This window comes from Vipera ursinii (genome assembly GCF_947247035.1).
Source record: "Vipera ursinii genome assembly, chromosome: 4".
In the NCBI taxonomy this organism is placed as follows: Eukaryota; Metazoa; Chordata; class Lepidosauria; order Squamata; family Viperidae; genus Vipera; species Vipera ursinii.
Genome location: NC_139514.1, coordinates 84,083,059 through 84,109,156, shown reverse-complemented (window position 1 = coordinate 84,109,156; position 26,098 = coordinate 84,083,059). Strand labels below are relative to the sequence as shown.

The window sequence follows — 26,098 nt, the reverse complement described above, 5'->3', positions numbered from 1 at the left end:
GACCTTTCACAATTTTTGGTGACATAGAGGCTACCAATTTTTTCCCCAAAACAAAGAATTAAATTGGATTTAGATCAGTTACAGCTCTTGGACAGATTTATTTATTTACACTATTATGCTATCTAGCTCAATCATGACTCATGACAGTTTACATAAAATATAAAAATATTGAAACAGCAGAATAATATAGAATCAAAACAAAAAATGAAAACAAAACAACATAAGCAAGGAAATAATTTAAGTCACATAGAATTTGGTTAGCTTTGTTATTTTATACTCATTTTTTTCTTATTATGGCTGCAACTCTAAGGGCAAACAGGTATCACTTTACAATAGTAATACTACAGTTAAGTTTGTTTCCAGACTGAATTCAAAGGTGAAGCTGGAATTAGGAATTTATTCAGATAAAGAATTTAGACTATTTCTGCAAAAATCAAATCTGAGGTCTTCTCTTGTAGTTTTGCTAGGGGTGGTTTCTCTTATATATGAGATTGAACTACATGTTTTTCTTTTGTCTATGGCCTAGTCGCATTTATGAAGTGTGTGTGTGTGTGTGTGTGTGTGTGTGTGTGTGCGCGTGCACACACGCACACACACACACACACACACACACCTTCAAGTCACTGACTCCTGGCAATTTCCTGGACCCTGCAGTGTTCTTGGAAAGATTTCAGAGTGGTCTGCCATCATGTCCTTCCTAGACCTTTGAGTAACTGGCAGAAGGTCACGCAGCTGGCTTTGTGTCTGGGTGGGGGGCTGTTAGGAACTAGAACTCAGTCTCCCATTTTGTAGCCCAGGATCTTAGCCACTACATAAACTGACATTTGTATAGCAAGATTGTATTTGTAGGCCACCTTCTTTGTTCAAGCAATATTTATTTCTTGGTTTCTGTTCTTGGCTTCTAAACCTGGATTCGTTTTAATGATTTACTGAAATATGTTATTTTATGTTAGGATATAAGGAGTACGGTGGGTCACATGGGTAGGATGCTGGATTGACAAGCAGCAAGCCCACGTTTGACACCTGAGTGCTGCCATGGAGCTGGTGAGCTCCTGTCCTTTGCTCCAGCTCCTGCCAGGGACATGAAATAAGCCCCCAACTGGGTATCCCCCTGGGCAATGGTGATGTTCTTTCAATCTAATTCCTTCAACCCAGAAGCACTTTGGTGCATCTCACATGAGTGCAAAGCAACGTTAGGATGTACAAAACATTCTGTGTATGAGCCTTTCCATGCACAGAATAGCTGGTTTTAGGTGATTCATGCCCATAATGACATATGTTCCTGTGATGCCTGGTTTGTCTTAGAGAATGAAGCAGATACATTTTGTTCTGGATGAGGATTGGAATGATATTGTTTCAGAAAGAAATGCTATTGCTGGTGGTACATGGCCGCAAATGGGGGAAAAGTCAAAGCCAAGGAATATCCTGCGCAGATATCAGCAATGGCAATGACAACAGGGAAATAAGGTCTGGAGAGCTCTAGGAAGAATCAGGAGGTAAGGGAGCTGGTGCACAGAACATGCAGAAGAGGAAGGGACAGCTGTGATTTGGGAAGCATATGCCCTGCTTGTACTGCAAAATCACTATCATCACTTCATATTTTGTTTTGCTGAAACCTGGAACAAGCAGTATATTTGGGGTTTCAGTTCTGTCAAATCACAACCAATCCAAAAAGTACAGCATGCAATGGTTTGCATCTGGTTTGAACCAAAGCTCATTCTTCATTTCATACAGGGGTTACTACATTTCAGTCACTTTGGAAATGCTTTACTGCATTTTAAATTCCTCTCAAAGTGGCATTCTTTAGCATCAATGCTAAGTCCAAGAATGCCTCTGGGTCCTGAGAAAACAAAACTCAAGGAGGATGTAGCTCTATTTGCAAGTGGGCTATTTAGGTAGGCCAGAAACAGAAACAAAAGGAACTTGGGATGGTAGACGGCAATCTAAAGACAGAAGATGAAAACAACTTTATCAGCATGTGATCTGAAAGATTTTTAGCAACTAGTAGTCATTAATATTCCAAATGGTTAAAATAGGACAAAAACATTGCCCACTTCTTTGTACTAGAACAATTAAAATATTTGTTTCAAGAGAAATTGAGGCAATGCAAGCTAAGATTATGAGACTGAAAATCAATTAAACTTTTTGAAGTCATTCTTTCCAATCTGAATATGAGAAAGAAACAAGCAATAAAGTAACTGACAATCTAGTGTGAAAACAAACATTTTTATAGTGAGGATTAATTTGGGTTTATGTTTTGCTTCTCATTCAAGAAGCTTCTTCAGTTCTGACTGAAGTCAGAAATGAACTGAAGAAGCTTCTTGGATGAGAAACAAAACTTTTCAAGGAAAAAAGCCAAGAACATCCACTTGCCTTTTGGAAAAGCCCCTTCGGGATATGAAGTGTCTTGTTAAGTCTGTATTAATAATTACTTCAGGTTTTTCCTACTATAGTTTTTAACAATATTAAATTCTATTATTATGGCTGGTCACACAATCAGCCAGATGTTTAGACTGGATTTGGCAAGTTCTGTCCACCTACTGAGTCTTTCCCAAGAAGCTGGGATAGGTAGATATTGTTGTCTAATAATATTAAAGATACCATCAATTGACTGATGATTTTGTCAATGCCAATGGTATTCAAGTCATGTGCCAGATGTTTTGGAATTGGATCTAAGTTGCCTATTGGTACTATCTTTTTCTTTCTTTTGCCACAGTTGTAATTGCAAGTCTTATTTTGTGATTTCTTTTGGTTCTTTCGCTTCTGTTCTGCTGTCTCCGAGAATTGCAATTTTTCCAGAATTTTTGTCAATTTTATTTAAAACAAAAATATATTTTCAAAAGGATATTATCTATAAATAAACAGATAACTACTAAGGTTATAGTTATTAATCATGATAACATTAGCAAAAAGGCTTTTTATGATATAGAAAGGGTATATATTTTAACATTTAATGATGAAATCTCCACTACACTACTGTTTACAAATGCTAAAATGAAAAGAAAAAAGAAAAATATACACTCCTAAAAAATAGGTAAATTTCTAATTTGTGACTTCTCCCCTTCTTTATATCCCAACCAATTTGCAGTCCTATGGACATAAACTTTAGAAACCCCACTTTAAATGTATTTACATTGCTGCATATGTAATGCAGTGAGGCAGTTTGGTGTAATGATTAAGATTTCAGGCTAGTAACCAGGAGACCATGAGTTCTAGTCCAGCCTTAGGTACATAGCCAGCTAGGTGAGCCAGTCACATTCTCTCAGCCTTAGGAAGAAAGCAATGGCAAACCACTTCTGAAAAACCTAAGAAAATTGTCCAAGCAGTATCTGAGAATTGGACATGATCAGACAGAAAAAAGTAATATGTATGTAAACTTAAATTTAGTAAACTTGTTTCATAACTATACAATTTTTGTCATCACTGCATATTCTCCAAGTATGATGCTAATCTAATGTTGGTGCTATGACTTTTTTTCCAGCATTATGCCAAGTTTACCCTTGCAGCAGTGTGTATCTTAATAAATTGTGGCATTTTATTGATGTGTTCTGTAAACATATTTAATTAAATACATGTAATTTCATTTTGAATTTGATCCATAAAATTTTCTACATAATGATGTGTATATCTTTCCAAGCTTCTAGAGTTTTCTACATGTATCATCACTCAGTGTAGAATATTCTTTCTGTTTTGTGGCATTTTGTAACTATATTAACTTTTGTCTCAGTATTAAAGCTACTAAGCACGGAAATCAACCTTTTGCAAACTGATGCCCTTCAGAAGCTTTGGAGGCGTTAACTTCCATGCTATTGTGGGCATGGGTTGGGATGGAATGAGCCACTCCTGAAGAAGGCATGCTGAACTGACTTGCCTTCCACTCACTACTTTGATAATTTAGCTATTCAGAGCTGTGTCTGCAGTCCTGTTAAATGATAAGACTAATTAAGAAGAATACACAACAAAGAAACCAAAGACAACAGAAGCAACAGCCTCTCCTTGCTTCAGTAATGAGGAAAAAATAGGGAGGATGAATATATTCAGACAGGGTGCTTGAAATTATGCATCATCCTGGCTGAAGTGTGAATTTTGGATTTCAGTGGTTATGTTCAAACAAATTATTAAACTTAAAGAAATGCCTTATTATCCAAACTGCTAGTAAACAAGCAGAATTTCATAATCTGCTCATCAACAAATTCAGGTTCATCTTAATCACTTTCTAATAGTACAGATAAACAATGGTTTGACTGAGATGTTAACAGTTTAAAAGTGAAAGCATATGATACTATGAAAAATGAGCATGATATTAGAAAAGTTCAAAAATATGTAATTGGTATCACTACAGTGGTCCCTCAGTACTCCACTGCTTCAAACTTGTCGAATTTGGTACTTGATATATTTTGACGGAAAAATGTTATTCCAGTACTTGTCATTTGTTTGGTACTCAACATGTTGCAAAAGGAAGTAGAGGATGGCCAGAGAGGGCAGACAGGAAGTTGGCCATGCTGGGAAAGTCACTGACATAGGAAAAGAGGTAAGTTACAAGTGATTTGTTTCATACTCATTGTTTTTACTACTCATTGCCCTTCCAGAACCAATTAACAATGAGAACCGAGGTAGCTTTCTTCTATTCGACTCTTGGGCATCTACAAAATACATTATATTGTGTAGATGCCCAAAACTGGAATAGAAGAAACAATTTGAGTAAAGGAATTAGGGGGAAATGCAGAAAAGTAATTTAATTGTATATCTTTAAGATTAATGAGCTCTTGCCAGATTTACAGCTTTCAGACAAAGGTTTTTTTCCAGTGGTGGGATTCAGCCAGTTAACAGCACTTCAGCAAAACCGGTAGCTAATTTTTTGTTGCCCAGGCCCAGGATGGACTTTCGGAAGTGGCATCCACACAGAACCTGTTGTTCACATATTTGAATCCCACTACTGTTTTTTTTCTGCTGGGCTCACCTACATGCAGAAGCTAAGAGATAGAATACAGGTAGTCTTCGACTTTCGTGACTGTCCAAAGTTACAACACCACTGAAAAAAGTGACCTATGACTGTTTTTCACCCTTACTACCATAGCAAAATCCTTGTGGTCCGGTAATTAAAATCTGGATGCTTGGCAAGTGGCATGTATTTATCACAGTTGCAGTCTCTCAGGGTCATGCGATCACCTTCTGTAACCTTCTGACAAGCGAAGTCAAGGGGAAGCCAGATTCACTTAACAACCATGTTACTAATTTAACAACTGTAGTGATTCACTTAACAACTGTAGAAAGAAGGGTCATAAAGTGAGGCAAAACTCACAACTGTCTTGCTTAGCAACAGATTTTTGGGCTCAATTATAGGTTGAGGATTACCTGTAATAAAATGTGTTACAAATTGGACTTCCAGGTGGCAAGGCTCCGTCGACGGCAGCCATTTCGGCTGCCAGCCCCACTGTCTCCATAGAGCCGCCAAAAACAGTGACGATCAGCTGTTTGGTGGCTCAGAAGCCCGCTCCTTGGGAGAAGAGGAGGGGGTGAGCGCCCAGGCAGGGGTAGAGCTCCCTCAGACCGCCAGAGTTGAAACCCTGGTGGTTGAAGGGTTGAGCCCCCCCGAAGCCTGAGTTTGCTCCGGACTCCGGGATGCCTCTGCTCCACGTCTTTGGAGCAGAGCAGGACGCTGCAACCATCCCTGCCAGCGAGAGTGAACTTTGGATTAATTAGATGCAGGCAGAGTGGTGCAGGAGAATTCTGTCAGAGCAAGTATTTTAACTTTAACTCAGTAAACTCTGAGACTTTTAAAAGTGAAAGTGCGCAACAGATTTAAGTGGGTGAAAATGGCTGCCAAATCAACTAAAGTTCCTAGAAGCATGGGGGCTTCGCCAATTCAGCAATCTTCATTACAGGCTTTAATGCCCCCACCTTTGGCGCCCGCACCCGCACCAGCTTTAACAATAAAAGAACTGCAGGATGTTTTGCAGGAGGCTTTGGAAAAGCAGTCCCAGCAATTAACCCAGCAATTAGCTGAGCTCATTGAGGAGAAGAATACAGAAGTGAGGGCAGACATCTTATTAGCATTTCAAGGAATGGCTGTTTGTATTGAACGTCTGGATGAGAGAGTGGAAGAAATTAGTCAAAATAATATGAAATTGGATGCTAAAATGACGGATGCTGAAATGGTGATGGAAAAGATGGACGACAAATTATTATTGGTTCAGCATAGAGAGATAGAGTTTGCTGTGAGAATTAGAGGGTTGAAGGAAAAAATAATTATGAACTCTTATGGGGGAAAATACAAAAAGAATTAGACAGCTGAAAAAAATTACAATTGTCTTTACTGGGAAGAATTGCAGCAGTGAAGATGAATGTTTTGCCAAAATTTTTGTTTCTGTTTCAAATGATACCTATACTTAAAAAGGACTTAAATTTGGAGGAATGGCAAAAAGGGATTAACAAATTTGTCTGGGCAGGGAAAAAGCCACGAGTTAAATTTAAAATAATGCAAGATACGTGTGAAAGAGGTGGTCTTACAATATTATGAGGCTGCTGCTTTGTCATCGATAAGTGATTGGTTTAATTTAACTCAAGGGAGATTATTAAATCTTGAGGGTCATGATTTGTTATTTGGATAGCATGCATATTTATTGTATGATAAGAAGGTGGATAATGTGTTTAAGATACATATTTTAAGGTATGCTCTGTTGCGAGTTTGGAAAAAGTATAGACATAAGTTAAATTATAAGATACCACTTTGGGCAATACCTAAACATGCAATAGAAAATATAAATGTGGGATTTAAACATGATGAGATTACATATAAGGAAATTTTAAGTTTAGAAAGGAATGTATGGCAAATAAAGCCATATAATATCTTAAAAGAAGAAAAGATTGTACAAACCTGGTTTCAGTATGGGCAATTACAGGCAAGATGGAAAGAGGATCAGAAAGTTGGTTTTTCGATGACTGATGAAAATTTGGTAAAACAAATTAGAGATCAAGGTCAAGCACATATTAAAAGGATATATAATGCATTGATAGAAATTGACTCAGAAACGGAACTTGTTAAAGATTGCATGATAAAGTGGGCCCAGAATTTTCAAGAAGTTATAACAATGGATACTTGGGAAAAGATCTGGGTTAGAAATATGAAATTTACACAGGCCCAAAACTTAAGAGAGAATTTTTATAAAATGTTTTATAGGTGGCATCTAGACCCTAAAAAATTAGCAAGTATGTATCCAAACTGCCAGCCTAAATGTTGGAGGTGTGGTTGTGAGGATGCAACGTATTTTCATATATGGTGGACTTGTAAAAAGGTTAAAGCTTTTTGGATTAAAATTTGGTGGAATATGCAAAAGATATTTAAGAAAAGGATAAAGTTTTCTCCGCAATTGTTTTTATTTGGTATTATTACAGATACTACTGTTATAGATACAAAGTTGATGTTGCATTTAATTACGGCAGCAAGACTTTTAGTAGCACAATATTGGAAGAAGGAAGAACTGCCGACTATAGAAGAGTGGACTTTGAAAGTTTCTAACTTGGCGGAAATGGCAAAGATTTCAGCATATTTGAAAGATCAATCGCAACAGAGATACATTGTGGAATGGAGAAGATGGAATGAATATATTCAGAATAAATATGGGACTAAAAAGTATCATTTAGCATTTAAATAAGTAGCGGATTTTTATGATGTATAATTAGTTAGTAGTTATTTTATTAATATTTTGACTGTGAAGAGTTAAAGCGTGATAGAATTTAATGTTTTATTATTGTTGTTAGCATATTTTAGATTATGCTTGTTTGTAATATTATACCCTGTATTCAGCTCTGGGAAGTCGGGGAGGGTGGGGGGGGGTTGGGGAGAGGGGAGGAGGGGACGTTTTGTATTCAAAAATGTATTGTAAAACTTTTCAATTAAAAAAAATGTGTTACAAATTACAAACACATTTGTTATTATAGACATGTGTAGTCAAATAGTAAGGTAAACTGGGGTAGAGGTAAAATACGTAAAATATGTTTTTCCCCAAGATACTAGCCTTATTATGTAGAAGCCTTAAAATTACTAAACAGTGGACTGAATCACATATACAACCAAGCAAAATAATTGACATGGTCCCAACTAAAAACTTTTTTGAACAAGGATGTAAAAGATGCAGCAGTTCCCTCCTTAACACATTTTGAGAAGTTAATTAATCTCCCAAATCCAAATGAGTACTCTCAGAGATATGTAATTATTGAAAAAGCAGTTACATCATCTCCCTGTAGCTATAAAAGAAATTGAATATGCACTTAAGGAAATAAATGGAAGATATGACATGACAAATGTGTGGAAATCAGGCTTTTTAAAATCACTTCCTATAAAATATAGTATGTTGCCATTCACTCCAATGTGGTGGGCATGGGGAAAAATGCACCCTTTTAAGAAAATATTTAAATACGAATCATAATTAGAATGTACTTTAGAATTAGGATTATAGAGTATTTTCAAAGTAATGTTAAATATATATTTAGTTCTAACAGAAAAAATAATATTTGCTTAACAGTGAAGGTTCCTAACTAACAATTGATAAATGGCATTATAAATTATGGTCAGTTGCTCTTCTTTGCCATCTACCTGTTTTTAGCTTGAGAGTACCCAAATGATGTTTAGTTCCTAATTAGGCATTCGCTTGTTTTCAAAATTTATGTATAAAATTACAGAAAGGATTACCAATTAAATAAATGTATTATGTCCTCTTACTGTTCTTTTCATTTTGTCTTCTCATCTGGCTCCCTGCTAAATATGTATTCATTTTTACACACATAAGCAGCAGAAGTACTTAATTTTTCTTTATTGTTATCCTCATTTTATCGTAAGGGGTGGAGGGACATGGGATGCATTTGAATAATAAAATTATAAATCTGGAAGTATAAAATTTATTTTTAATATCTGTAACTTTTTAAAAAACGTGGTACTCATTTTACCTTTTTATTGGTCTGGAATATTTGTACTGATATTTTTTATACAGTATTCAAAACATACATAATATATGCCTTCCCCAAATTAAACATTATCCTTCTTTATAGAGTTTTAGGATGGAACAACAAAGGGATGCAGTTCCTTTCTAAAGACTGGCCAATGTTTCTCTAAGTTTAACAAAGCTTGTGGAAAGCTTGGTTTGGGAAAATGTATGTAAGTGAAATAATAGACATGCAACAGGTTTTAGAATACATGGTGCTACCACAAGTGAAAAACCTAATAAAGAAAATACCCTAACATTTTGAAAGAACTTGTGGGAAAGCAACAAGAAGCACAATAGAAATGCAAAGTGGATCAAGCAGGTTGAAAGTACTATAAAAGTGACTAGAATGGAAGATGTTCACATAACAAAAGAAATGGTGCAAAAACAAGCAAAGAAAGTCAAGAACTGGAGTGCTCCTGGTTTAGATGAGCTGCATGGATTCTGGTTGAAATCACTAACAACTTTGCATTCAAGATTAGCAAACCAGCAAACCATGAACCAGGTTCTGGAAACATCAGAAAGCAAAAAATGACTAACAACTGGAAGAATTTTTCTGATTCAGAAAGATGCAGAAAAGGGAAATAAACCTGAAAATTACAGGCCAATAACTTGCCTGCCGACAACATACAAATTACCTACAGGCATTATTGCAAACCAAATTTATGGATATTTGGAAAACAAGGATTTGCTGCCGGTAGAACAGAAAGTGTGCTGCAAAAATTCAAGAGGAACCCTAGACCAACTGATGATTGATAAACTGATTTTGAAGAATTCAAAGAAAAGACTAACAAGTTTGTTCACGGCCTGGATTGAAGGCATTTGATTCTGTTCCACACAGCTGGATTGAGAAATGCTTAGACATTTTTGGAATTAGAGCAACATCCAGAAATTTCTGAAGACTTCCATGAAGCTATGGCAAACTAAGCTGATAGCCTGTGGAGAAGAACTTGGTGAAGTTGAAATCAAATGAGGAATCTTCCAAGGCAACTCACCATCACTTCTTTTAATTGTACTTTCAATGGCGCCACTAACAAGCATTTTGAACAAGACAAACTGTGTCTATGAATTGGGTTAAAAAAAAGGGTTAAAAATTTTCCATTTGCTCTATATCAGGCATGTCAAACTGCCGGCCCACAGGCCGGATTCATCATACTAATACCGCGCCATTGCTGGCAATGGGGAAAAAGTTGTGCCTGCTCTACATGGATGATTTAAAATTCTATGAAAAAATAAAAAATAAAAGATGAATTGAGCTCACTGCTGAAAAGCACTGAGCAGTTTGAGATTGAAATACAACTTGGCATTGACAAATGTGCAACAATTGATGTTAAGGCAGGAAAAATTGCTGAAGATGATGGATTTGAATTTGATAATGAAGAGTTGATAAAATCAGTGACATCAGAAGAAGGGTACAAGTATTTAAGAGTTTTGGAAGCTTCTGACCTGTTGCACAACCAAGTCAAGGTAGCTACTTCAACAAAATACATAAGGTGAATCCGGAAAACCTTGAGATCAAAGCTGAGTGGAGGAAATATCATAAGGCACTTAACACCTGGGCAGTGCCTGTAATATGATACTCAGCTGGAATAATTGATTGGACTCAGTTAGAATTTGGTAACTTGGATTGAAAGACAAGAAAACTAATGACAATGCATCATGCTGTGCCCAGCAAAATTGATTTTGATTGATTGTACTTGCCAAGATCTCAGGGTGGCAGAGGACTCTTACAGGTGAAACAAGGGAAACCTCTTGAAAACAACAAGATTGAAAGCAGAATATTGAAATGAAACAATTGAGCATCGCGTTTCTAACTGGAAAAAGAAGCCTATGTACAGTCAATGCTTAAAGGACATTGAAGGAAAGGCAGATACAAAGCTAACATGGAGCTGGTTGAGATCAGGGGTGCTGAGGAAAGAACCTGAAGGCTTCATTTTGGCTGCCCCAGAATAAGTCCTGCAGACCAATTCCATGAAAACAAAAATTCAGCATGTTATTAACAACAGCTAATGTCGCTTATGCAACAAGAAAGATGAAACAGTGGATCACCTTATAAGTGGCTGCAGCAAAATCTCACAAACCAATTATCTACAATGTCATGATCGACTTGCCAAAATCATACGCTGGAAGCTTTGCCAGAAGTTTGGGTTTGAATGCAGCAAAAATTACTGTGAATACCAAATTGACAAAGTTCTTGAAAATGAACGGGTCAAGATCTAGTGGGACTTTTGAATCCAATCAGATAGATATCTGGCCCACAAAACATCTGATATCACTATTGTGGAAAAGAAAAAATCTGGTTCATTAATATTGCAATACCAGGTGATGCACAAATTAAAGAGAAACAATTAGAAAAAGTAACAAAATACCTCACTCTGCAAATTGAAGTTGAGCGATTGTAGAGGAAGAAATCAATGGTTGTACCAATCACAATAGAAGCCCTTGGAACTATACCCAAAGGGCTTCCTAGATACATGGAAATTTTAAATTTATCATATTCTGACTTTGCAAAAAACCACCTTATTCGGAACTGCCTATATACTCAGATGTTACCTTAACAGCTCTTAGGTCGTTGGTTAGGACTTGAACTGTTAAGTTTTTATCAGTCCCAGACTGTGAATTGAACTGAAGATTAAATCTTAAATAATAATAGGTAACATACCAAAAAATCTTGGATGGCAGAAAATATGCACATTAACAAAATTTTCTTCTGACAATTACAAAATACCAATTGCTTGGGTCTAGAGACAGTAAATTACGGTGATACATTACAAGAACATCCCAAGTTCTTGAGAAGAACTCAATGTACAGGAAGGCAAACACCAGCTAAAGCTCTGGCAGCTGTAATTTCACATTCTTGCGAATATGATAACAATAAAGACAAAATCACTATTAGTCAATTGGAAGAGCTTATATCTTGTGATAATACCTTTAATACCATCAGATAACATCTGCCTAGTCCAGGTGCTTGGGAAAAAGCCAAATGCAGGCTAAATGTCTACATTGCCCAACAATAATCGAAGAAATCACAATAAAATAAAAGTTAAAAATAAAAGATGGCAAATGCAATAAAACATGGGATTAGATTTTCTAAGTTGGTTGCTGAAGAAGAAATATCAGATGAAGATAATTATTATTTTAATTTACAATACAGGCTTATCTACATTTGTTCAGTGACTGTTCAGTTATGGTAGCATTGAAAAAAAAATGGAAGTATGACAAGTTCTCCAAGTTCTGGCCATCATAGCATCCCTGTGTCATATGATCACCATTTGTGAATTCCCCTGCTGGCTTTGCACAAGGAAAGTCAATTGGGAAGCCAGCAGAAAACATCTGCAAATTGCTCTGGTTAAGTTGTTCCCATTTTTTCTCATGCCCATGAAACCCCACACCTGCAGTCTCCACTGACTCTCCTTGGACATGATAATCCAAGGACTAGATTGAAAACTACCTAGCATTACTGCATCCATTCTCCAGAATAAATCATACAGGTAGTCTCTGTTAATGATGATAACTGGAATAAGAATTTATATCACTAAGTGATGTGGTGATGTCATATTACCACACTGCTTGGCGATTGTTGTCATTAATCTAAATAAGGTAAGAGATTGTTCCCTCTTCAACATCCCCTACCCATCTATCTTCCCCCTTCTCTGGCCTTGTGGTCGCTCTGCACTCTGCTACCTCTACTGCCCTGGGCTCTTCTTGCCTTGCTACTCCAACTGACTTTCACCATCTTCTTCCTCCCACTGCTGATAAGGCATGCCACCTAGTCTGGCCCTGCCACCCTTGTCCAAACAGCATGCAGCCTTCCTGCAAGACTTTGAAAGGTTTCAAAGCCTTGCTGGAAGGCCATACGTGACTTAGAAAAGGCTGCACACAGCTCTGGGAAAAAGGTTTGGCACAGCCAGTGGGTCTTGTGAAGGGCCAGGCCTGGTGTGCCTGATTAGTAGCAGGAAGAAGAAAGTAAAGTTCAGTGGAGAAGCAGGGTGAGAGGGGCCCAAGGCAGCAAGGCCAGAGGGAATACAGGGAGAGAGGCAGTGAAGTGTGGGACAGCCAAAAGAGCAGAGATGGAGGGAGATAGATGGGTGAGAAGAATTGAAGCACCTCTATGTCATAAGTACAGTTGAGTTGCCAAGTGCCCAAATTTTGATTATGTGATTGTGGAGGAAGTGCAACAGCCAGAAATGGGTATAACTACCATTTGTTCAGCTGCACTGTAACTCTGAATGGCTGAACAAATGATCATTAAGCAAGGGTACCTATAATTGGTTTGAACATCTATATGCCCAAGTCAGTGATTTATTAGAACTACGGCTGAAGAGTTCTGAATCAAATTCCTCCAAACCTGACTCAAATTATATTCTATGGTTTGAAATATTGTGTGAATTTAATTAAATAGATGTTTGGTGTTCTAACAGTCATACCCACTATGAATATGCTTTATTTTATTCTATGGAGAAAATACATTTTTCCTGGCGTTTCATTTTTTAGTATCTAAAATGTGACACACATTAAAATTAAAGCATGCTATTGTTCCTAACTGTGTATCAATGAAACTGATTTTATTTGAGTTATTTAGAATACAAACAGGTTATAACTGGATCTCTGTTAAACAATTTATTAAGCTAATGAAATAGAAGATAGTCCATTCTTTTGTATTAACAGGAAACTGTCTTCGGCATGAGACAGCAAAAGCATTTGTTCATTGGCATATTATTATTTATGCTTCTTAAAGAAAGAACATTTAAAGTTAAATCTCTGGAAAAGAAAATGCTTTAAGCATGCTTTTTAATCTCCTGAGGGATACGGATCTTTAATTTCTGCTAATTATAACTCAGGAAGCTCAATGCCTCTGAAATAGAATTTTTATTGCATTTTATCATGCAACAATATTTAGAAGGAAGAGAATTTCAGTAATTTTTAGACAATTAAGCCATGTAGTTCTCTTCTGGATGCACTTTAGCAAATATAAACAAGGTATTAAATCAACTGTTTTAAAGAAATATATTCTAAATTATGTATTCCAAATTCTTGACAGTAGATGATGACATAGACACTTTTCTACAGCAACTGAGATGTTCTGTCTCAGGAACTGTGTTTTAATTAATTTTATAAAATTTGCATAGGGTTTATTGATGATACATCAAGCAAGTATAGTTTACCTTTTTCAAATACAGTCCCGTGTTTTACCTTCAAGGGTGCTATTACAGCTTACCTTAAGCTTGACAAAGAATCTAACCATATAGTGTAATTATATATATACATTCTAATTTATGTGAATGTTAACAATTTTAAAAGTGACCTTCCTTGTTGGTTACAGCTTGTTTTTCTGATAAACCTGTATAAACTGAATTTATTAATCTATTAAGCTTCTGATAAGATCAGATTCATAATTAAGCTACTCTAACTCCAAATAGTAAAAATCTAGCAGTCATTATTTTATTGGATAGAGAAGTTTTTGATGGAAGGCAAAAATATCAATAATATCATTATTAAAATTATGCCATTTACATACACTTGAATTAAAGAGGCACTGGCATTTAATGGCCCCCAAACCAATCAGTTAAAGCAAGTTGAATTGCACAACACCTTAAATTTAACTTTATACTTTAAGACTAAATCTATATTGTTGCTAAATCTGCAGCAATGGATGTCTGAAATGTGTTCTACTTAAATTACTCTTTTTTGGATAAAAAATAATCCAGTCATTTTTAAAAACTGTTTTCTTTATATTGCAGTTTACCATGATCTTTTCTCCTTTAAATTTTAAGGGCATGTTGTTAATAGTTTTATGTATGAAGTTACTAAAATGCCCCTCAAGCTTCCAATGTTTGGAAACATCCAAGTTATGGTTAAAAAACCAGGACATAGCTCAATTGTAATTGCACATAAAAAATAGTAGGGAACTACGGCTATTTAGAAACAGCTTACCTTAATGGTTTGAAGGTAGAAAATTAATAGTACCAAAACTGTAGACATTTGAAGCTACCCATGTTGTATTCCAAAGACTGCAGCTGCTACAGAATGCAGTGGTTAGGTTTCCAAGTGGGTGCCTGATTATCAATATCTTATTCCACTTGCGAAGTAACTGTAACAGCTGCCTATTAACTACATGTACATCATTTTGAAATAATCTGATGTAGGAAACTGTACACAAATATTTCACATATGTATGAATTGTAGGCTTGTGCAGAACCTTCAAAAGGAGATCTGCACCTCTTTAGAAGGACTTGTATAGTCCTAATAAATTGAATACTTTAATTTTAGTTAATATTGTTCAATGGGACATTGAATATTACTTAAACACTACAGTATGGTGTTATATTTGAAAATATAACTTTCTCAAAGCTGGATTTTATAGCACATTAGAATCCTTAATGGAAGCAAATTATTATGTCATTATTTGTGTCATCCTGGTGGGAGAAAAAAGCTTTCCAATTAGAAGAGGCTGAATTTATACCCACTCCCCCATCTCTCAAATCTTGTCCAGCCTCATGGGGACTCTCTGGAATAAATTTCAGAGAACAGAGAAAATAGTGGGAGAAAATTCAAGGAAAATCCAGTTGCATAGGCAGCACCCCATTAGAATACAGTCCTATAGTGTTTGAATGCTTGAGTAATTTCTTTGAAATACAATTTAAAGGTAGCTGTTAGAAAAGCGCCATAATACAACCCTGATGTTGCATCTGGCTTTAAAACAAAATATACCAAATGCATTCTTTACTAATGCTATTTATACTTACATTCGGCTAGTTTCAATGTTTTCAGAGTGAGGTTCTCCTGGTGATCTGAAATGTTTAAATAAAAACTTAAGCAAGTTTCCATGTAGGTAAAAAGAACGTGATATGACTCTATATTATGTGATGTTAATGTTTCACTAATACCTAGTTTTCATAGGAACGATGTTTACAAAGAAGGATGCCTACAGCCAGGAGAAGCATAAATACAAACTCTAGTCATATTGCTTACAATTAACCACTTTAAATATCATTTTATAAGACAAATAAAACTTGTAAAAAAAGAACTAATGAAAACCTCTAAGTATGGAGATTAGATTTCAGAATATATCAATTTTCCTCTTCTCAACTGCAAAGCTTAAGATCCATGAATGTTAGTTGATTATACAAATATTATGTCATTATTTGAGGCAAAGTTCAGCCAAACTGTTTATTTGAATAATATTACAACTGAAGCAATGAAAGTTGTTACCTAGGGATATACAAAATGTTTCAAATGTGGGACAGCTGCTTCAAATGCAAAGCAAGATGAAAACAGCCCATTTCACATGCAAGGTGTTTCTCATTTAAACCATTTTGCTTATTGCTATTGTTGTCTATTTTGGTTCCTGTTTTTGCTTTGCCCTTAAGGTTTTTAGGGAATAGAACTAGAAATAACATATTCTTTAGCAAGGAGAATCATGTTAAATAACTTTTTAAGAAACAATAGAAAGCTCATTATGAATACACTTTTGCCTAGTTTTATTCAATGGCAGATAGCTCCAGCTTGTCAAAATTATTATGTATCACATGATGAAAATTGTTAATATATATATAATGGAAACTAGGATGTATTTGGGCAACTGTAGTAAAACTTTGAAAAGTTTGTTAAATCTAACACTAAAAATGAGAAAGAAAAGTCATCCAGAAACATTCTGAACAGAATAAAAAATGCTGAGATTTCTGAAATAATATGATGATGTATGTGACTATATATTTTTGGATAAAATGAGCCCCAAAATTCCAACAATTTGATTTGATGCTTAAAATTAATTTTAATAGTTATAAAAACTAACCTTTCATTCTCATTGATCTGGTTAGTGTCTCCTAAATAACAATTTCGGTCCAGCTGTAAACAACAAACAATGGTTTGCAATAAACCAGGGCTCAATTTCACTGCTGAAGGGAAGATGAAACGTAAAACCTTTAAGGTCCTTCCTAGATAATTCACTAGGCATTAAATGTGACTTTGGGTCATGTTTGATTCAATGAATGAGCATACCAATATGATTTTATTTTATTGGACATTTCAAATTCAAAGCTGGGTGGATTTGGATGACCTATAAAATTAATAAATAAATTATTTTCAGCTTTTTAAACAGAACCAGCAGATTCTTATTTAATTATAGTGTTCCAAACTCAAGCTTGGAATACATGTATACTTTTTAATTTATTGGCCAGATTGTTCCCTTTCTCCTGCTTTAACACTTAGTCTGATAAAGAGTTCTGGAGAACACAAAAGCTTAGCAATTATTTTGTTATTTATGTTGGTCTAATAAGGGTAGGGTTCTATGATGCATTTTTTTTAAAAAAAAATTACATATTTTATTTTTATATCCTAAATGCTTCTTCAAAACCTCTTTTCATGGAGCATCAAATATTCCCTTGATTCAAAGACGTATTTATTTTCTTGTTAGTCTGTAAGTATCAACTGAGATGAAAAATAATTTCCATGTTACCAAACAAGTGTTTTGTTTTGTTTGTCTTTTTAAATTTTCAGAAATACAGCTGACCTGGTTTTTATTATCAAAAAATATAAAATTATTGATTTTATAAAAACTGTTTAAATTAATGCTGATCAGCTTCAATTCAGGATACATTAGTGCATTTGTATGAAAGCTCTGAAATCCTAAAAATTTTATTACATTAAGTAATCCAGAAAGAACTACAGAACTACGGAGTAATCAAATGTTCAGCATAAAACACTTGCAAACCTTTTTAGTTGTTATGTATTAAATATAATTTTATCACAAATGCTTTAAATTTTCAGCCCTGAATTATACTGCAGAAAATGTGATCACAACACCCACCCACTAATCTGAACACTGCAGCATGAACTAGCAATTTCAAATGGTGGCTCACTTCCAAAAACCCTCGGAGCAACTTCTCCATTCTGCAAGCCACTCCTTTTACCTCCACTGTAACTCCCTAGGAAAGAAAAAGCAAAGGTATGCAAGTTTGCTGCATTTAGCAAGATTACCAAGTTTCCTAACAAAACAAAATTTTAAAGCAAAAGATAAAAATTGTATGCTATTATTATATGAAGGATTTTTCTTTTTAAAAAAAGTTCAAACAAATTTAGACAATGGTGTGTTCCACCAAACTATATGGTGGACCAAGGAAAGTATCTTCCAATGATAATTCTGAAATGATAATATTTTAAAGATTATCACAAACATTCAAAATTATACATAAAGTGATTGTCATCTCTAATTTACTTGCCTTGATAGTGTCCTCCTAAAATTTAGTAATTAAACAGTTATGAATGCAACTGATTTGTATTTAAAATATTTCTTTTATAAGTTTCTGCTTTATCTTGACATTTACCTTTTACAAGTTGTGGCCATTCGGTGACATTGGGGTGATCACAATTTTGTGTTGTTGATTAAAAATTTGTTCTCGCCAGTCCTCTTGTGCTGAGCCAAGCATAGGCTTAATAGTGCTAAATAAATAAACAAACATATGGTAATTAGTTTATATACTCTGTATCCATTTTTTTTTGCCAAGTACTATTTTGACTTCTATAATGAACTCTGAAATTGTTCAAGATTCTTTGTCAGTTCAGTGCAAGCCATTCTTGACAGAAGTCATTTTTAAAACATGATTAATTCAACATTTCATTATTTGCAAAATTATATAAAGATCTGAAGCCTACTCCTTTTGGTATACAAATATATAAAAGAGACCTAGTATTTGGTATGATCCAGTAATGCCATCTAAAGCATTTCAAGTTGACACCATATGAAATGACACCAAATACATGACAATCTTTGCTTCCCCCGAAAGCTTTTCCTCCATTTGTACAATAGAACTGCTGTAATCAGTTTGCTTCCAGTCTGTACTAAAGAATAAGAAGGTGAGTTTAATCAACAATTGATTTGTGATTTTATGGTTACAGATAACATTTTCCTTGACTATATAATAAAGCCTAAATAGGCTAGTCTTTAATTATCTTTCATGCTGTATAAGACAGAATAGTACTCAGAAGAGAAGATGAAGGATTAAAAGACTGCCTATCAACATCTGAATAGTAGACTCAAATAACTTCTTTCAATGCAAGCTCCTTGCATTGGAAGTAATCAGTATGAATTCTATTGTTTTTTCTTTATTTCTTTTCACAAGAAATTCCTCCTTATATCTAGAGAATTAGCTTCATTGGTTTAATAAGACCTTTTCTAATTAAAATTAAAACCATCCTTATGAAAAAGAATAATAGTTAAATAGATGTCTTTTGAGTTTCAGGATAGACACTTCGTTAAGTTTTATATGATTTGGCTTTGGGCAGGAGGGTCAAAAAACATTTTTTCATTTTGTTGGAATTGAATTGAACCCTATCTTTTATTGGATAGGGTAGTCCTTGCAGTCATATGTTCACAATTCGGGCACTGGCAACTGGCTTGCAATTATGATGATTGCAGCTTCTTGTGGTCACATGATTGCCATTTGCAACCTTTATTTCTGCTTTCCACAAGCAAAGTCAGTCAGGAAGCTGGCAGGAGGTTGTAAATAATGATCATATGACATCACACTTAATGACAAAATAGGATTAGCTTAATGACAGCGACCAGAACTATTGCAACTACTATTCTATGTCAATACGATCACATGACATTATGTGTTAATGACCACATCACTGAGCAACAAACTTACCGGTCCTAATGATTTGTTAAGCCAGGAATACCTATACAGGCCAACTTACAAGTGCAACGGAGCACAAGATTGTTCTTGATGCCTACAATGGCATATTTTTTGGTCTTAAAAATCACTATAAGTGAGTGAAAGATGGATTCTGATGGGTAAAATCAGTGGCAGAAAATGTTTATTTGCAAAGGCTCTGTCATCTGCCTCTGAACTAGAACCACAGTGTTTCTAATAACATGAGACAGAGCTTCAGGCCCAATTATGGGAATGGCATGAATTTTCTATCCTTTTTCTGATTTGTCTTTTAAGATTGTGAGCTGTCTAACAAGGATTAAATATCATGAATGCACTAGCAGATAAAATGCTAACCCACTAATCATATATACATTGTCAATGGACTGCATCCCACTAATATAAAATGTTACATTCAAGGAGTATACAAACAATTAGGTACATGATAAAAATAATGAATTCAGTGACCGCATACTTGGCAATATGTAGTTCAATGCAACTTGCTGAGTCTTTATTCACAAGCTATGCAGCATTCTGTTTACCCAAAGTAAGGTTTGAGAACCATTGTCTCATATTGTTCTATTTCTTACAAAAAATATTAAATGAGAATAATAAAGTTTGAGATGCTTTGAGACTCTGTTTCAAGCTTACCTGTCAATTGTTTCCTGCAGTTTGGCTTCACTGATATCAAATGTAAGGCTGATCTTCTACTCTGTCATGTCGCTATCAGCCAGTGATTATTCAGCAGTACCCGTACCCACAATACCCTGAGGCCTCCCATTGGCTTTCTTCTCTCCAACTGAAGACATCCATTGCTGAAACAGAACCAGATAATGTCTTATACATTTCTACTACCTTACCTTATTGCTTTTAATATACAATTCTTAATTGTTGGTTTAAATTGTTTTAATAATTGAAAATGATTTAAAACATTTTGTAAGTTAGAATACTATAAGCTATAAGCTAATTATGATTATCAAAAAAGCAGATAAAAATTGCAAAGTGTTGCTTGTTCAGGCTATCAAACTCTACATAATTACATAGTAAAACAGCTCAATAGTGACAACATTCTAAAATGAAATAAAGTAACATGATCGGCCTTTGATAATACTATTTAATTTTTCTTAACTTAAAAATTAGGTTGGTTCAAATCCCAATAATTTTCTTAAAGTATTCACAAATTATGGCTGTGTAATAAAACAGATGCTTCACAATACACTGAAGTGCAAGCAAAGCAATGGTCTTCACATATTTGCATGGAGAAGAAAAGTGACTATGCATTGGAAGTCATGAGGAGACAGTTGGGAGCAATTTCTGAACAGCTTGTAAAAGACATTGGAGAAGCTTTGTTTGTACACCATACTTTATGGAGAATGTTGTAAGCCTATTTATTAACACATACTAAGTAATTAAAATGATAGCAAACATTAGAGGGTAATGTATTTAATTTAAGCTAAATTCAACTTTTATTATCAACTTAATTCTAACTTTAAGCCCTCAAAATGTCTGCTAGAATCCAAATATTCAGTGACAGTGGCTTCTAGCCTTATTCTCCAAGAAACTACTAGTTTCTCTAGATAATACTAGTCCTTGGGTTAAAATGAAAAGAAAGGGCTTTGCATTCATATTCTGTTTATGGTTTTTTCATATACTTCTGGTTGGGTCCCTATATAAATAGAATGCCTGGTTCTTGTATTTTGCTATCGCTCTCTGTCTCTCTCATATATATATCCCTTCCATCATTCATCATCATCATCATCATCATCATCATCATCATCATCATCTAATCCAATTGGAGAAATTATAACTTTGTTTGTTTGCACTGGGTTGGAAATAGCAGTTCCATGCAGACTTTTCCAATATACAGGCTGCATTTAGAATCCAAAATTTTGGTCAGAGAAAAAAGGTACAATTGAAGTTGTCTTATCTTTTGCCTCAGATGACTGTAAGGAAGTAAGTGGGAAGCATTTAACAACTCATACAATAAATCTTATGTAAATATGCTCTGATGCAGAAACATCAGACTAAATGATTCTTTAAAACTGTATGTTCGAAACTTCCCTACAGCAAACATCAAGTTTGAGTTTCAACATGCACTTTTTCAGATATACAGTGAGGGAAAAAGTTATTTGATTTCCTGCTGATTTTATACGTTTGCCCGCTGACAAAAAAATGATTAGTCTATAATTTTAATGGTAGGTTTATTTTAACAGTGAGACAGAATAACAAAAAAAAATAATCCAGAAAAATGTATTTCAAAAAAGTTATCGATTTGCATTTTAATGAGTGAAATAAATATTTGATACCCTATCAATCAGCAAGATTTCTGGCTCCCAGGTGTCTTTTATACAGGTAATGAGCTGAGATTAGGAGCACTCTCTTAAAGGGAGTGCTCCTAATCTCAGCTTGTTACCTATATAAAAGACACCTGTCCACAAAAGCAATTAGATTCCAAACTTTCCACCATGGCCAAGACCAAAGAGTTGTCCAAGGATGTCAGGGGCAAGACTGCAGGCCTACACAAGGCTGAATTGGGCTACAAGATTATCACCGAGCAGCTCGGTGAGAAGGTGACAACAGTTGGTGCGATTATTTGCAAATGTAAGAAACACAAAATAACTGTCCCTTGGTCTGAGGCTCCGTGAAAGATCTCACCTCGTGGAATTTCAATGATCATGAGAATGGTGAGGAATCAGCCCAGAACTACACAGGAGGATCTTGTCAATGATCACAAGGCAGCTGGGACCATAGTCACCAAGGAAACAATTGGTAACATACTACGCCCTGAAGGACTGAAATCCTGCAGTGCTCTCAAGGTTCCCCTGCTCAAGAAAGCACATGTACATGCCCATCTGAAGTTTGCCAATGAACATCTGAATGATTCAAAGGAGAACTGGATGAAAGTGTTGTGGTCAGATGAGACCAAAATCGAACTCTTTGGTATCAACTCAACTCGCTGTGTTAGGAGGAATGCTGCCTGTGACCCCAAGAACACCATTCCCACCATCAAATGTGGAGGTGGAAACATTATGCTTCGGGGGTGTTTTTCTGATAAGAGGACAGGACAACTTCACCACATCAAAAGGATGATGGATGGGGCCATGTACCATCAAATCCTGGGTGAAAACCTCCTTCCCTCATCCAGGGAAGGGTTAACCCTAACCCATTGAAAAAGGATCATGGATGGGTATTCCAGCATGGCAATGACCCAAAACACATGGCCAAAGTAACAAAGGAGTGGCTCAAGAAGAAGCACATTAAGGTCCTGGAGTGACCTAGCCAGTCTCCAGACCTTATATACCATAGAAAATCTGTGGAGAGGCTTCCGGTTCTGGTTTTCGGCACGACCAGACGCGTGAGGGAATGCTCCCCACGTCGTCTGGATTTCTCCATCGGGGGCCCCCTGTAAAGGGGTTGAAAGTCGCCCTGGCGGGGTGACAAGCGGGGGAGAGGTCTCTCCAGTCAGTGGTAGAAGGGCAGCGGCCCTCCCGTCGGTTTGGAGCTACTCTCCGAACTGACGAAGAAAGGATTGGCTACTCCCATGGCCCATCATTTAGCTGTTTCCAGCCAAAGCCAAAAGCATAACAAAGCACTTGAAAACTGGCTGAGAATTGCCTTCTTCCTTTCCTAATTGCCTACTTTTTCCTGTCAAAAGCTCATTGAATTTGCTTCCCCTAGCGAGGAGAGAGGGAAGGGAGCCTTTTTTCCCCTCACCCTCCTTAAGGGCAGCTTTTGATCACGTTGGGAGAAAAAAGAAAACCTTGAACAGAATAATACTATTTAATTCCTTACTTACTTAGGTTCTATTTTTGGTGACCCAAAACTCCTATCCTTACAGAAACTGGCCATTCTGTCCATTTGATTAAAAAAAGAGAGAAAAGAATTACTTAAAAGTACTCAAAACTGATAAATTTACTCTGTCTGAAAATGTTTTCAAGTATGCTGGGGACATCTTGTGGCCTTTTTGGCAAATAAACCTGTTTATTTTGGAACTGCCCTTGACATTACAGCTAAAGATAAAAAGCTGAAACAGCTGGAGGTGAATTTAAGGCTTGTGGAGGTAAACATTTACTGACTTTTGTTTAAAAATAGCCTCCACTAAGGACTATTTACCATTACTTCAAAATGGAGACTGATCAGCCACAATCCTTGCTTGACTATAAGCTCATATTAGAAACAATTCATAAAGTTTCTGAGATGTTTATCTCCAGGCTGGAAAATTTAGGTGCCAACTCCAATTTACAAGCTGTAACCCCAAATTCAACTAAAGAATTTACAACTCAGAATATAACAAAACTGGAACAAATTACTACTGAGACAGAGGAACACAAGGTACAAGATATTGAAAAAGTTAATACAAAAACTTTGACTCTATCCCACAGGTCGGCAACCTGCGGCTCCGGAGCCGCATGCGGCTCTTTGAGCCGTCTCTTGCGGCTCCCAGCCGCCCGGTGCGCGCGCACCTCTTCCAACGGGCAGTGGTGCGCGCGCACCTCTCCAAATGGAGAGTGGCACCGCCCGTTTGGAGAGGTGCACGCGCACCTCTCCGAACGACCGGAGGTGCGCGCGCACCTCCTCAAACCTTTGGGGAGGTGCGCGCGTACCTCCGCGCGAACGGGCAGCGGTGCCGCTCTTTCAGGAAGCTGCCGCTTTCGGCAGCTTCCTGAAAGAGCGGCGCCGCTGCCCCTTCGCTTTCGGCAGCTTCCTGAAAGAGCGGCGCCGCTGCCCCTTCGCACGGAGGTACGCGCGCACCTCCCCAAAGGTTTGGGGAGGTGCGCGCGCAACTCCGGTCGTTCGGAGAGGTGCGCGCGCACCTCTCGGAATGGGCAGGGGCGCCGCTCTTTGCGGAAGCTGCCGCAGCCCGTTTGCTAAGCTGCCGCTTTCGGCAGCTTCACAGACGGGCCGCGGCGGGCTTCCTGAAAGAGCGGCACCGCTGCACATTCGCGCGGAGGTACGCGCGCACCTCCGGTCGTTCGGAGAGGTGCGCGCGCACCTCTCGGAATGGGCAGGGGCGCCGCTCTTTGCGGAAGCTGCCACGGCCCGTCTGCAAAGCTGCCGAAAGCGGCAGCTTTGCAGACGGGCCGTCGCCATCGGGCAACCGGGAACCGGTTCCATCTCATTTTTTAAAAAATGGCAGCCGCGTGCGTCCGCGCATGCGCAAAAAACCTTTTTGCGCATGCGCGTGCATGGACACACGCACGCGGCTCCCTCTTTTTTTAATTTGTGATGGAACCGGTTCCCAGTGGCTCTTTTTCTTTTTTAGGTTGCCGACCCCTGCTCTATCCAAAGAACCGACAACTCTAAAAGTACAAGGATTGGCAAAAAAAAGAAAGCCTGAGTTAGATTTAAAAAGTGAGTTCTTAGAGAACCATTAAAGGTTATCCTTTTAGTAATCAGTGATCTATCAGTATCTAAAATAGAAAATGTTTATGAGATAGAACTAGAAAGTATTTATGTATCTATTAGGCTTATTTTAGACATAATTTGTGCACTGTCATAATGGACATTTGGTTTATAGATCCCACGTTTGATGTTAAAAGACGTTTGATTATCATTTAAGAATTAAAAATTAGCTAAAATTTAAAACAGAATCGGGTTGTGTATAAATAGTTGTAGATTGATAAACACAGGTTGTGGTCCTATCAATAACATGTGATGTATTAGGATGTGAAACAGACAATGTTTATAGCCAATCAGCCACTGTGTACGATGTTAGATGCTATAGTTTTTGCTGTAATGGAATAAGGGAAATTTGGGTTGTGAATATTATTTGGGATGTTAAAGGCTAAATTTGAATAATATAATTAAAATCAAAATTAGGTAAAATTTAATAACAGGACATAGATATATCTCAATGAAATTGAATTGACAAATTTTTTAACTGACCATGCTACTTCTAGAAAACTATTAGTTTAAACTGGTTGTATGTAATTTTAACGGAAATTGAGGACGTTTTGATAATGTAACCTGAATTATGTACTGAAAACTCTTATTGAATTTCTGATTACCCAGTTACCATGATGCTTTCTAAATATGTAGATTTTAATTGAAAAACCAATAAAACATGTTTTTTTAAAAAAGAAAATCTGTGGAGGGAGCTGAAGGTTCAAGCTGCCAAATGTCAGCTTCAAAACCTTAATGACTTGGAGAGTATCTGCAAAGAGGAGTGGGGCAAAATCCTTCCTGAGATGTGTACAAACCTGGTGGCCAACTACAAGAAATTTCTGGCCTCTGTGATTGCTAACAAGGGGTTTGCCACCAAGTACTAAATCACGTTTTGCGAAGGGATCAAATACTTATTTCACTTGTTAAAATACAAATCAATTGATAACTTTTTTGAAATGTGTTTTTCTGGATTTTTTTTGTTATTCTGTCTCTCACTGTTAAAATAAACTTATCATTAATATTATAGACTGATCATTTATTTGTCAGTGGCAAATGTATAATATCAGCAGAGGATCAAAT

At 36.5% G+C, this 26,098-nt stretch overlaps 1 protein-coding gene across 3 annotated transcripts in view; it reads right to left on the bottom strand.

Moving 5' to 3' along the window:
- Window positions 1-26,098, bottom strand: part of UBE3A (ubiquitin protein ligase E3A) — a 75,267-nt gene that overhangs the window by 35,253 nt on the left and 13,916 nt on the right. The window contains exons 3-6 of one of the 3 annotated variants that reach the window (XM_083361503.1): window positions 20,285-20,448; window positions 18,308-18,422; window positions 17,791-17,908; window positions 15,728-15,772 (exon numbers count right to left, since the gene is read on the bottom strand). In XM_083361503.1, the coding sequence (XP_083217629.1) occupies window positions 15,728-15,729 (2 nt within the window). In that variant the 5' untranslated portion in view covers window positions 15,730-15,772; window positions 17,791-17,908; window positions 18,308-18,422; window positions 20,285-20,448. Of the gene's footprint in view, window positions 1-15,727; window positions 15,773-16,776; window positions 16,830-17,790; window positions 17,909-18,307; window positions 18,423-20,284; window positions 20,449-26,098 lie in introns of all 3 variants that reach the window. The other 2 variants (XM_083361504.1, XM_083361502.1) reach the window with 2 other exon arrangements.